Source organism: Pteropus medius, unplaced genomic scaffold (assembly GCF_902729225.1).
Source record: "Pteropus medius unplaced genomic scaffold, Ma_sr-lr_union100, whole genome shotgun sequence".
NCBI classification, from domain to species: domain Eukaryota; kingdom Metazoa; phylum Chordata; class Mammalia; order Chiroptera; family Pteropodidae; genus Pteropus; species Pteropus medius.
This window is the reverse complement of record NW_024349799.1, coordinates 6,169,656-6,183,659: the sequence shown is the minus strand read 5'-3', so window position 1 is coordinate 6,183,659 and position 14,004 is coordinate 6,169,656. Positions and strand designations below refer to the sequence as shown.

Below are 14,004 nucleotides of genomic sequence, written 5' to 3'. Positions count from 1 at the left end.
CAGTTTCTCTGCCTTTCTAATGTCTCCTTGCTTCCACTCTTCACCCCAAAATCTTCCTACCCCACCACAGTCATCTTCGAAAATACAAATCTGAGCAGTTCAGCCCCAGTCCCCACTAAAAACTCTTTATGGCTTCCCATTGCCCTTAAATAGTTTTTTTGTTTTTTTTATTACCCTCATTATATCCAGGGTGCATAGATGAGACCTTTTTATCAGCTAACTATATGAAAAGGTAAATACTGTAATGATTCATGTATTCGAAATGAGCAAAAGCAGAAGACAAGTTTCCCCTGAAGAAAAAAAATGTCAGAAAAAAACAACAGTACTAATTTTTGAAAATTGCACTTACTTAGAAACATTCGGAATGTCAACAAAACAGCTGCAACCTTTTTATATATTTCCAATTAGAGTGGTATTCGGTTAACAGAACAATAATTATTTCATATAAGCTGCACCAGAGACAACTGAAGACAAAAAAAACCTACCATCTCCTATATAACTGAATTGTACTGTGCACTAAGAACCCACTTGTTGAAATATCCATGCCAATTTGCAACTCCCGTATTGTACCAAGCAAGGTTAGTAGCTATTGGAAATACCACAAGGACAGGACTATCTAAAGACATATTCGGTAGTGTGTTAACCATACCAAAAAAGAAACTGTACAGTGTAAAAACAAATCTTACACAGCTTTACATTTCAATTTCTTTCTTTAAAAGGTGTGTACGGGGGTTAAATGTTTTATAAACAAGAAAAATAAAAACTGCTAGAACCAACTTATTCATCATCATCTTCATCTTCCTCCTTCTCATTCTCATCTTCCTTGTCTGTCTTTTTTTTTTCTTGTTTTTTTTTTCAGCCTTGACAACTCCTCCCCCCTTTTTTGCTGCATCAGCTTTCCTTTAGCTCAGTGTATAGCAATATTTTTTGTTTTTCCTTCAGCTTAGCAGTTTTTTTTCATAAGGCTGCTTGTCATCTGCAGTAGTGTTATTCCATGTCTGTCCGTTTCTTTGCAAAATTCCCAATTGATAGGCCCAGATGTTCCCCTTTGATTTCTGAGTGATACTCAGAACAAAACAAGAAGGCCAAAGGAGGCCTCTTGGGTACATTGAGATCCTTGAACATTTTTATTTCTCCTTCAGGAGGGATAAGTTTTCATGCTCTTTCATAATGGGCCTTGTCCACTTTTGCCACATCTTAAAATTTTCCTTTCTCTTTAGCAGACATGATTTTTCACCAATCTGAACACGTCTTAGAAAACTCTGAGGAGTTGACTGAGGCATCTGGGTGCTTCCTCTTGTGCTCTTCCCAGCAAGTTTGCACAAAGAATGTATATGATGATATCTTGCCTCTCAGCTTCTTAGGATCTCCTTTGCCCATATATAGTTATTTTTCTTCAGCAAGGCTCAGAGTCACCCAGTTCCTGTCTGGCTCTCACTTGCCCCGGTGCTGTCTCTGTGGAGCTCACTGTACTGCAGTGGCTGTCTTGATAAAGTTATTAACGTGTTTTCAAGACCCTTCCCAAACTTTACCTTTCCACAAAGCTTTGTTTTCCACCACTGCAGCCCCACTGCTCCTCAAACATGTTTTCTGTGCCTTTGTACATGTTCTTCCCATCTCTTGGGATGCTCTTTTCACATCCTCTGTCTCTCAGGATCCCATACATATTCATCTTTCAAAGATGGACTCAGATGTCATCTGTCATCTCCTCATAGAACCTTCCTCAACAAGGCATGATAAGTTGGTTATTCCCTCTTTTGTACTCTCATCACATTATTCAGTATGAACTTAGATAATAGCTCAGAGTACAGTTTACTGTATTTGTTTACAAGTCTGTCACTACCACTAGACTGGGAGCTCTCCTAAAATAGGGCCTAAGTTTTCCTCAGCTTTACTCCTCTCCTGCTTAGCACTGTGACTAGCATGTAGTGTTTGATGGATCTTAAACGAACTATACAGATAAGGAAACTGAAGCCCAAAGAGGTTAAGTCACATACCTAGAACAAGTAATCAACCTGGTGGAAATGGATTTAGAGAGAGATATGTTATATAAATCAGATTGTACTTTTAATAGCCTAGGCAGATGCTAAAGGCTGTTTGCACCCCCATCCCCAACCCCCCAAGGCTGATAACCATCTATTCCCTTGCTCTTGGGAAAATAGGGCTCAAACTCAAATAGTCAGGAGAGATTTAAGTTAAAGATGAGTAAGCCCTTCTTGTTCCTGCGTTCTTGTAGACAAAAAGGTGAGCTGACTCAGAATGTGTGAAATTGCAAGAATGACATTATCAGGCCCAAGTTAGAAGTCCTGTTAGAAGCGGATAAATGGTTGAGCTGATGCCTGAATAGGCTGCCTCTTGAAGAGGCCCACGAGGAGCAGAGGACCCAGTCAAAGGACTCCAATGTCTCCAATCACGTTCCCATGGAGCGCAGGGATGTTTGGGGGAGGGGAGACAGATGAGGGAGCCCTCGCTAATTAAGTCTCCACCCATGAGTGAATGTGAGGCTAATAAGGCAGCCCCTCTCCAGGGCACCTCCACGCCAAGCCAGCCGGTCTGCCTGTTTATTGCCCGTATGGAGATCATTAATGCCTCCTGACACTAGGGTCACTCCTGGGGTCAATCCCTGAGCCCATTCTGCAAAACAAGGGGAAATGAACTTCCCAGCACATGTGGCTCAGGCTTGTTGGGGAAGGGGCCTCCCATCACCCCACACTTCAGCTGTGGGAGAGAGCAGCTCAGGCTGTTAGATTCCCCAACGCAATCCCCGCTGCCCAAGCTGGACTGTGGGGGAGTGGTCCTGGGGAAGGGCAAAGGGTAGGCCCTTGTGTGGGGCAGGACAACCCCCACTGAGGCTTTCCCAACAGATGGACGCTAATCCCCTGGCGACGGGCTGGGGTGGTGTCTGGGAGCTGCAGCTGCAGCTCGACAAGGGCCAGGCTCCTGCTGCAGGTGGCGGGAAGGCCTGGGCCAAGGGGCCACGTGAGCTCGAGCGGCGGACTTGGCGCCACCCTCATTCACTTCCCACTCGGTGATTGGGTCCTGTACCCCTCTGGAATCCAAGATGGCAGAAGGGGCGGGGTTCCGGGCCAAGGGAAGCTGCGATTGGTGAAGTTCAGGCCGTTTGAGCTGAAGGACGGCCTCAAGAACCACTCGGGGAGCTCCTGGCAGTGGTGGTGAGCACTCAGCCACCTTACCTCACACTTAAGCAACCAAGGAGGCTTTACGAATCCCCCTTTCCCAGCCTGGGAAGGGCCAACGCGTGTACAAGGAACTCCCACATGGTCCTGGAGACAGGCCCTTACTAGTCTGGGGTCTTTTCCTTGGTAATGACCAGAACTGGAAATCAGCCCCTAGCAGACCAGGAAGAAGTCTAGAAAACCCCCAACTAGCTTGGAGGAAATCAGTAGGATTATAAGGTTAATGCCAGAGCAGGCGGAGTGGCAGTTACCAAATAAATGATCCCAGGAGGACATGGCTGAGGTTAAATGAGGCCCAATAAATAAAGGACTGTGTTCAAAGGAGAAACTTCAGAAAATTCGGAGATGTGGGGGATTCAGGTCTGGGGATTCCTTCCTGTCCTCCCTTTCCAGGGCTCGTTGAATTCTTGGGCCTCCCTCCCGAGACCGCACAGACTGGGGTCTGTGCCCTGTTCAGTGCCAGTGTTGGCATAGTTCCTGGGCTCAGGGCTCCTTGGACGGCTCCGTCCACCCACCTTCAGGGGATGAATGAGGGAATGGAAACTCTTACTGTGGAGATCTGACCAGTTAACAGCCCCAGCGTGTATCTGATTTCTTAGAAGCAGAGAAAGGACCAACCGCAGCAAGAGGAGTTGAAGGTAGATGTTAGAAGGTACTTCCCAAACATTAGATAGATAGAGCTTATGGATCTTGGAGGGAAGGAATAATAGAGGGTTTTTATTTCAGATGAAAGCACATTTATCTTTAATCCCATTGTGCCTGCGTTAGTCAAGTATTTGCCTTTTTGGGCCAAGACAGTGTTACCAGCTAAAATGGGCGGTCAGCACTGTCTTTGCACAAAGCTTGTGGTAGAGTGTGTGTGGAATGCTCTCCATTCCACCACAAACGTGTCCTGGTGAATGAGCAACCCACTCCCATGGGTCCTGCTGACTCTTCCAGTGGCCAGCTTGGTGAAGGTCAGCAGGAGACAGATCATGATGTTTTGGGGACTCTGAAGAGAGGACTATGTCTCTCGTTGAGACTCTAAAGAAAGAGATGATTAAGTCTTTGGTCTCTGGGTGAGTATTTTATTTTATTTTTTTTTATTTTTTGAGTATTTTACTTTTTAAGAAATAAACAATAACAACAGTTAAGATCTTGGGCTCTGGAGTCTTACAGGTCGAATGACCTCTTACTCTGAGACCTTGGGCAAGTCCTATTTACAATAATGATACTAGTTTTACTATGTGTCAGGCAGTATTTTACTCTCTTACAACAACCCTGTGGGGGAAGTACTGTTATCCTTGTTTCACATGTGAAACCAGTTTAGGTTAAGTGACTGTGGAGCAGTACATTTAAAAGCGTGGGCACTGAAGATCCAGATGAATTGGATTCGAATTCTGACTTCCTTTCCTGGTTGTATAACCTTGAACAAAATACCCAATTTCTTCATCTGCAAACTGGGGATAATGATAGTGCCCACCTGGTGAAGTGGTAAAGTTGAAATGAGAGAACGCACGTAAAACTCTTGGAATCCTGCCAGGCACATTGTTGATGCTCAGTAAATGTTAGCTATTATTGTGAGCCCTTAAAGCACTTTTTTATCTGTGTGATATCATTTCATCCTTTCTACTACCCATCCTTTAATAATAGCCTGTTATTATTCAATTCATTTTACAGATGAGGAAACAAGCTTAAAGCCGATCATGCTCTAAGTCCTTCTGTAATATAGCCTGCTAAAGACCTGAATTAAGTTTTCTACTTTCAAATTCCAAGAGTTTTCTGATAGCTCGCATTCTCTCTCATTCTTGAATTCTAATTTGCTTCAGTTCCTCATTCCAAAACAATCCTTGAGGAACCAAATTAAAAGCCAGTTTTGGGGAGAATGTAGAGGAGAAGGAGGAAGGAAAAGGGTGTCCGACAATTAAATAATTTCTCTGACTTAAAAATTGTTTTAATCTATTACAACCCTTATAAATATACTTCCCTCAGTCAGATAGTAAAATAAGTGTGTGTCTCAGAGGAAAGGAAAAGGAGTTGCAGTTCAAGAGCTTGTCGTGTAATTGGGAAGAAAGTTTGGTCTTCTGCAGAGAATCCACCTACAGATAAAGATTCAGGAAAAGAAGGACTAGATTGCTAGGCTTGACTATAGAAAACTCAGATTTGAGCATTCCTTGTCTCTATAATGCCTCAAGTGAAAGTTATAGGAGGAATCCACCTGTGCTAACCACTGCCTCTGCTCTCATTCCTGAGGAGGCTTAGAGCAGTGTACCTCACCCAGGTCAAGAATCAGGCCAGCCCAGTCCACAATTCCTTCTAACTCGAAGTTTCCTAATTCTCTTTGTGAGAGAAGCCCTGGGAGGCCAGGGTGGGAGGTCAGGTAAACAGACCTGTATCTGTGGTATGAGGGGAAGCACCTGCAGCAGCAGCTGCCCCCTACCCTTTCCCCTTGCTCAGTCCTCCAATTTCCAGAATGAGCTCAGACTCCTTCCCCCATCCCAGTTGTGCTGAGCTTGAGAATCCAAATGGGATGTGGGCTGAGAAATCTTAAACTAAGGTTTGTGGCTACTGGGTAACAATAAAGCCACAGAAGACATGTAAATTCCCTGATTATTCAGCTATCCTTTTTTGAGGGGTGCTTAATAAGGATCCCTGGCCTTAGATCATAGCACACACGGAATAACATGGCTGGGAAGGGAGTGTGGAGGGGTTTTGTTTCCTGGATTTGAATGGGAAGTTATGTGCACATGCACAAGGACACATACAGCTATTCGAAAATGTATCTTTCATTATGGGGTACCTAAAGACTCAACATGAGCTGGGACCATATGTTTCAGGAGCGTATTTTGCTGTAAGTAACAGAAATCCAGACAAATAATGATATAAATAAATAGGGGTTTTTTTTCTCGTGTTACGAGAAGCAGGCTGACACTGGTATACCTGATTGGTGATGGCATCAGGATCTCAGGCTCTTTTTGCTCTTATAGCCTTAGTATATTTGGCCTTCATTCTTCCAGCCTCGAGGTCTCTAGAAAGTGAGAACTCCAAGGATCACATCCACAGGGGAAAAGAAGATTATGTCTTCCCCTTTATCAAGAAAGCAAAACATTCTCCCCAACCTACCTCCCTTCCAGTCTTCCACTTAGGCCTCATTGGCCAACTTGGATCACATGACCATTCCTAGCTACAAAGGAGACTAGGAGAGCAGGGAACAAGATTTCCATGTTTGGCACAGAGCAGTGGTTCTCACCCTTGACCCTATTCTCAGAGATTCTGATTCATTTGGTTTAGAGTGAGGCTTGACATTGGAATTTATTAAGTGCTCTCAAAACCTAGGTTTAAAAAAAATTGTAATGGCTTTTTGCTACATAATGGGCCAGCTTAAGAAGTCATCTTCAACCAAACCCACCCTAGGCTCTGGGTGAGCCACCTTTCTGCATTGATTGGCATTCTCCAGCTTGTCCTGTAGCCTCTGCTCTCTTTGGGATTAATCGTTTAGGTGATTAATTAATAAGTTTGCAGATCGTTCATTAGTGAATTGGAAGTTATTAACTACTTAGCCAACCAATTGACTAATGATTACTCCACTTTTCCTCTGATGGGGATAAAACAGAATTAATACAGTTAAAATGAGATTATAGCTGTAAAACGACTTTGTAAATGGTAATATACTGTATAGATATAAGAATAAAAGTTTACATGAGCAACTACTTTAAAATTTAGGGCCAGGACAAAGTTTGTTCCCCAACCTTTCACCAAAGAAATGTTGTTTCTGTATTTCTGAAATGGAGAACTACCATTTGGTCCTGCTTCTTCTGTTAAGCTAGATTTTGCCCTCAATAATAGCAACTTTGTCAACACTTAGTGATAGCATATATTCTTTCTCCTTTTTCCTTGATCTTATTTTCTTTCTACTTGTATTTTTATTAGCTTATTTTGGTGATAAGTCACTTCAAACCTTTTTGGGAAAGAGATGGGATAAAATAAATTTTAAAATTACTCGGGAACTAACCGTTATTAACTATGTACCACATGTCAAGCATTTACATGTATTAACTTAGCCAAACCTCTCAATAAGCTTGTAGATTGGCGTGATTATCCTTACTTTATGTAAGTGTTAAGGGACTTGCCTAAGAGCCAGGTTTCAAACCAGGGTCAGTCTGACACCAAACCTGAGGGCTTGCCCCTAAACCAACCCAAGTTGGTGTGATAAATGCTTGGTTATGGTCAACTATTTGCTTAGCTAGTTGAGGAGAGTTTTTGTACCTTGAATTCCTCAAACAGTTTTGGAGGGAAAAAATTATCTTTTCTTTTTTCCATAGGCCATTTATCAGCAAAGACTATACTTCATCAATTGTCAGCTACTCTATTATTTTACATACCACTAAGAAGAAAAAAGACTGAACTGTGACACACTATTGATTTTAAGATGCATCCCAATCTCAGAGATGTCAAAAATGTGAAAAATGTGTGTCTTAGAATCAGTGAAATAAAGTATTCCATTCCAGTAATGGAGAATGTGTGTACATAACTTTCTCTTACTTGTTTGCTGACTGGTTTGTTCCTTCCTTTTCATCACCAAAACCTTGCCTGTTCCTTCCATATCTCATTGCTCCATGTCATCATGAGCTAATCGATATCGATTTGGACTGTGAGTTCAAAATCCGTGTCTATGAGTCCGTGAGTCTCCAGAAAGCCTTGCACTTATAGAGAGGCTCCACTCTAGTTTCTTTAAAGAGCTACACTAGATGGTCTCATTATGAATGTCCTCCAATGACTGTCAACAAATTCTTTCCAGAGTCTGGCCTAACTCCAGTCTTCCCATGGTACTCGGTGATTCACTACCCTCCCTGTTCACCATCCTAACACAGGAATTGGTTGGTTAATCTGTATACTATTTATTTACAGGGGATTTCCCTACAGGCTGTTGGAAACGGTATGGGAGGGGGCTTGGGAGCAAAAGCTGAGGCGCGTCATGCAGTTCCCCCTAACACAGGAAACATGACTCCCCAGGCATCTCCTGAAACGCCAGGGACTTTGCTTTCTCCACTTCAGGAGGAGGCAGGATGCAGGGAGGATTAAGCTTCTCCACCCCTCTTAGACTCTACTTCCCCTTCCTGGTTTGAGACTCCATGAGACAGGTCGTGAAGGGAAGATGGGGTAGCGGAATCTGGTCCTGCTGGGGGTGATTGGGATTTTTGAGCAGTGGGCCCATTGCGGAGTTGGGTTATGGTCCTGTCAGCAGCAGCTGGCTTTTCTAAGTTGGCATTTTGCTTCCTCCTTTGAGCACAGGGGCGTGGGAGAGGCACTGATGCTGCCTTTCCATTTCCTAGCATTGGAAAAGGGACAGATCCATCCAGTGAAAGAATTTCCCCCTCCTGTTCCTTTCAATCGAATTTTGAAGTCGGAGTCTGGAAAGGAACAGAGGCTGATTGGAAAGGTTGGGGACACTAGTAAAGGGAGAACTACAGCTCACGCTGAGAACCAAGGGGCTGGAAATCCTATTTGACAGAAGACTCTGGGGCCTTGGGGATGGGTGGGCAGATCTATCCTTGCCCCAGCATTCTGGGCATGTGTCAGGCTGTAAGGCTTGGGCATGGGCTGAGGTCCACATGGGTCTATCTGTGTGGAGCTGAAGGGTTCTGTAGGGAGATACACACAGAAATGGAAGTAAGTGGCGACAGGGAGTTGGGCGTCAGAGGCTGATCAGGGAGGTCTATGCAGCTGAGGAGGCCTCACTTTCTGAGTCACAGAGGCCAATCTGCTCCTACCCTGGAGCAGGCATTGGGCTTCCACTTCAGCTCTCTGAGATCTCGGGGAGCTGCTGGCAGAGTCTTTGCCCTCGCCACAATTCTCCCAAGAGGCTCTGCCAAGCCTGGCACCTTGGAGCTTGGGCCTCGGCTCGGATTCAGAGGCTGGCGCAGCACCTCTCCGCTGCCTGTGCCGCTCCAGGCTTCCTCCCCGTCGGAGCTCAGGGCCTGCTCTCACCCATGACCTCCGGGGCCGACTCTGAGGCCCTCCAGCCCGGTCCAGCGCCCGCTGCTCGCTGAGCCCCGACGAGCAGGGTCCGGTGCGCAGAGGGGCCCTGCCCAGATAAGGCCGTGCGGGCCGTCGCAACGGTACCCAGAGCCCGATAGCAGGAGCGAGTGCTGGCTGGAGCGTGTAGGTGTGAGAATGTGTGCTGGGCATGGTCGGTAGGCTGAGTGCTGCACCGTGGGAGCGTGGGAGCCTGCGACCGGGAAAGTGGGCAGGCGAGGAAATTGCGTGCAGGGCTGTGAGCGGGCTCCGACAGGCGTGTGTGCGGGCGGGGAGCCCGCAGCTGGGGCTTGGTGGAGGGCGGTGGTCTGGAAGTGGCCCAGGCCCTGGCAGGACCCTTCGTGGAGCGCCGGGTGTGCGGGCCGCGCCGCCGCTATGGGGTTGCGGTCCTGGATGTCGAGCCTCGGGTGGGAGCCGCGCGGCGCGTCCGGGCCTCTCGCCCGCTCTTCCCGCCCCTCTAATCTAAACCATGCGGGCTTCCAGCCCGGGGCCCAGCACCAGGCCGCGCGGTTGGGGAGCGAGCGGCTCGCTCCAGGCTCGGGGTCCTGAGGCCGCGGAGCCAGGGTACCCTTGAGGCCCCCTCCCCGGGGGGCGGCAGGCGCAGACTGATTGACAGCGGCGACGTCAGAGGGGGGGCGTCCCCGCAGGGAGGGAGGGAGGAGGAGGGAGCTGAGGCCCCAAAGTGCAGCCTCTGAGATCAAGGGCCCGCTCCAGAGCTGGGATGTGTCCCGCCCCGAGGGCGCGGCGGGCAGCGGGACCCTGACCCAACGGCCCCGAGTTGGAGCCCCAGCTGTCCCCTGCTCCTCGGACCCGAGCCTGCAGTGGACCTCGGGCCGCAGGCGCCTCCGCATGCGGCAGCGCAGTTAGGGTGAGTGTGGGTTCCGGCGGGGAAGGGGATGAGACAGGCGTGTGAGACAGGAGTCACCCAGAGCCCAGGGTTAGGCTGCAGAGTCGAGGGTGATAAGCTGGAAAGGAGTGAGTAACGGGAACGGGGTAAGAACTTCGGGTACGGTGGAGGCACCAAGAGAGCGGCACGAAATGCCTCAGATCTGGCTGCAGCCTCGGCCCCACTTCTAGCCGTTGGGGCACGAGGCTTCCTCTCCGAGTGACGGGACGAATTGGGTATAGGGACCCAAGAGCATAGAGACGACTGAGCCAGTGCCAAAGAAACAAGGAGCGGTGGCCTTGAAATTTGTGTTTGCAGAATAAGAAAAGCCAATGAAGAGAGCCAGGGTACTTGCAGCGATGTAGAAATGTGTGTGATCGGAACACGGGACTTCAGAGCCTTTGATGTAACAGGCTTGTCAAAATTAAAGCAAGGAGAGCTATATGTAAATAACGATCGATTATCAAGAATTATCAGGATGTGAGCAAGCAATTACCAAAGAAACAGGGCTAAGCGGCATAACTAATACAGTACTCGGACTTTAAAACAACAATAAAATAATTGTCACTTTTAGAATCAAGTGAAAACTATAACCACAAATGTAAAAAGATCAGAGACAAAGTAACTCCAAATATAGGAACAATGCCATAAGAACCATTGTATTAAAATCGATAGCAATAATACACAAAATAGTAATAGCATAACAAATGATAAAAATATGGAAGAAAGGCAAACAATAAAAAGTACTATTAAGAGAATTAATATTAAAATTGAAAGAATACTATCATATAATTTTTGATACTGTAATGAATTATTATAATAAATATTAACCAAAATCTTAACAGCAATAATAATACAAATAAAGACAGCAACAAGAATTGCTGGAGTGATATGACAATTTATGACTAAGGTATTAATAGTCCTAACAACATTATAAATAATGGTAGAGTAATAAGAAGTATTCTGCCAATGTGATGAAAAATAACCAGAGTATTAAGAGCTACGGCAATATTACAAATTATGACAAAGTAACAAGTAACGATGTGATGAAAAATAGGTAGTGAATTAAGATCCCTAGCATTACCAATAATGACAAAGTAACAAGATATTGTAAAAATGTGATGAACAATCCTAACAGAACAAATAATGGCTAAATAACAGGAAGTATTATAAGGATGTGAAGAAAATTAACGTGAATATTGAAAACAATAATATTACAAGTTAGAGTAAATAAGTTATTGAATCTATGACAAAGTACAAAGAGACCCAGGAGCCAGCAACTGAAACATTTTAGGGATACAGAGTAAAACTAAAAATGACTCTAGATTAACATGACCTATTGGAACACCAGGTCCTCGAATGATGGAGCACTGACAGAAGAGCAACAACGTATTTAAAAATGACGAATTAATAAATCAAACCAGTACTTTTAACCATATAGTTAAAAATAAAAAGTAATACCATTTTTGTGATAGGACAAATATTCTTCATGTTATTGAACTGACCAGAATACAATTCTGCGATAATAGAGATAATTAAAATATAACAATTCCCCCAGTGCAAGAAAAAGATCACCGGTAATCTAAAGTGAAAAGAAAAATACTGTTCTCCTTAGAAAACGAGGAGGCTGAAAGCAACCGACGCGGAACCGGCCGGCCGCCCTCGCGGTGGGTCCACGAGAGGGGCGAGCGCGGGCCGCGGGCCCCCCGGCTGGGTGCTGGAGGCGGCTGTGCGGAGGGGACCGCCGGGAGGGCCGCTCTGGGCCAGCCGGGCGGGAAGAAAAGGAAATTAGCGGGGAGCTCCAGCTAGGGTGAGCTGTGGCGATTTCGGGACGTGGCTCCCTGGCAGAAAGAAAAAGAAAAGGCGAACCCCGAGGAGAGGAAAGAGAGCAGGGCGAAGCTTCGACTCCAGCAGGAGCGGCGGGATTGGCCTAGGCGCCTGCTGGACCGCGCGGCTTCGCGGCTCCAGGTGTGACAAGCGTCCCGAAGAGGACCTAGTGGTCAAAGCAGTATCGCGCCAGGCAGCCCCTCCTCCTAGCCCCACGCGGGCCGCCGCACCTGGGAGCAGCCGATCTCGGGCGCCGATCCGGGTTGACCACAGATATAGTCGAAACCAGCGTCTCGGGCCAGAGCTCGTGACTACCCTCACTGCACAGTGTCCCATCGCCTGGGGACGCATGGGTTTCCTATTCTAGGCCCTGTAATGCGCATGTGGCCTAGGGTGGGTTCTGGCGGTGGCCATGCCAGAGCGAGCCTTTTCCCCTGCCGCCTGTGGCCTGAGGACCAGCCAGGCTGTCAACCTTATCTTTACGGGCTTTTCCCAGCCCCCGCGGCCTCGGTCTCTTTTTATCTCCTCAGTTGCACTTGGCTTATTTACTTTGTGAGGCCCCCGTGAGCCGTGAGCCGATGTCTAGGCCTTGGGATGGGGAGGTCAGTGGACAAGAAAGGCAGGGGGCCTGGGCGTTGTGATACCCAGAGAGATTCAGGGCAGGACAGAAAGAAGGTAGGAGGAGAAAGGGGGAAGATCCGTTACAAAAGAGGCAACGAGACATATGGAAAGCTGCACCAGAACTTGCCCAGATCCAGAAGGGAGAAGAGCAGGGAGGTAGAAAAGAGAAGCAGAGATAATGCTGGGTTGCACCCATGATGGAAGCAGGAGGGGCAGATCCAAGCAGGCTGGACTGTTCCCCTGATATCAAAGGACCAGCTTCCAGAAGGGAGCAAGTACATGGGCAGGTGAGTGACCAGTCCTAGACACTTGGGGAAGGATTGCTGTGCCTGGGGGCAGGGCCAAGCTGTGTCTGTGAAGGGGACTCACCCAATTGACCTGATTCTTCACTGAGAAGGGTCTGGATCCTTTGCAGAGCCCTTCGGAGCTAAAAGTGTGAGTGAGCCAGAGAGTATGAATGTGAGTGCAAAGCTGGGGAAGCCCCTGGCTGACACAGCGACCTTAAGAGAGTGTGGCTGCTTGGGTGACTAGGAGGCTGTGTGAGGGTGCTATGTGTAGGTGTGAGGATGCATTTGCCCGCGTGGGTGACATACAAGGTGTCTGTGGAAGTGGGAATGTGAGAGAATGAAAGCCTTTCATTCAGGAAGCCCCTGCCTGACTGCTGTCTGAGAGAGTGGGTGAGGGCAGATGGGTGATCAGGGGGTCTGAGGGACCTGCCCAGCTCTAGGCCCTTTCTGCAGGTGTGGAGCCCCAGGAGCCCGAGTGCTGCCTTCTTGGCCTGGTTCTCCTCTCCTGCCTGCCCAGGAAGTGTCCTGGCTGCCCTGGCCCAAGAGTGAGCCTGGACTCCAGTTATTAGGGAACAGCCGAAAAAGACCAAAAGACCCAGGCTCCAGTGGAGCCCAGCAGGAGGGCGGGACTGGGGGTGCAGCTGGGGCAATGCCTAGAGGGCGGTCTTTCCCCCCCAGACCTACTCATCTCACAGACCCACACCCCAGGGCAGGCAGACTCTGTACCGCACAGTAGACCCTCCCAGGTCCAGAACCCAGAGGGAAGAGGCGAGGGTCCTGCCCTCCGCATATTCTCCCTCTCCCAGCTCAGGAGGGGGCGGGGTGCATGTGCAGGGGGGCTGCCTCCCCTCCCGGCCTGAAGCCCCCCGGCTGGGCTCGAGAGGTACTGCAGGGCCTCTGGCCAGTGTGGACCTGGCACGTGACTGGTGTGTGCTGTGCCCGCAGGAGATGCTGCAGGATAAGGGCCTGTCGGAGAGCGAGGAGGCCTTCCGGGCCCCGGGCCCAGCGCTCGGTGGCGAGGCCAACGCTGCCAACGCCGCCAACGCCCCCGAGCCCGCGCTGGCCACGCCAGGCCTCAGCGGAGCTGCGCTCGGCAGCCCCCCGGGCCCCGGCGCGGAGGTCGCCGCTGCCGCCGCCGCGGAGCAGGTAGGGGCGTGCCGGACGTCGGGTA

The 14,004-nt window shown here is 48.3% G+C and overlaps 1 protein-coding gene and 1 pseudogene across 6 annotated transcripts in view; one reads left to right on the top strand and one right to left on the bottom strand.

Moving 5' to 3' along the window:
• Positions 1–777: 777 nt before the first annotated feature.
• Positions 778–1,380, bottom strand: LOC120621153 (high mobility group protein B1-like; annotated as a pseudogene).
• Positions 1,381–9,067: 7,687 nt separating this feature from the next.
• Positions 9,068–14,004, top strand: part of TBX4 (T-box transcription factor 4) — a 32,500-nt gene continuing 27,563 nt past the window's right edge. Inside the window, exons 1-2 of one of the 6 annotated variants that reach the window (XM_039885839.1) lie at positions 9,068–9,246; positions 13,779–13,979. In XM_039885839.1, the coding sequence (XP_039741773.1) occupies positions 13,782–13,979 (198 nt within the window). In that variant the 5' untranslated portion in view covers positions 9,068–9,246; positions 13,779–13,781. Of the gene's footprint in view, positions 9,339–9,946; positions 10,081–11,089; positions 12,834–13,778; positions 13,980–14,004 lie in introns of those variants that run through there. The other 5 variants (XM_039885837.1, XM_039885838.1, XM_039885836.1 and 2 more) reach the window with 5 other exon arrangements.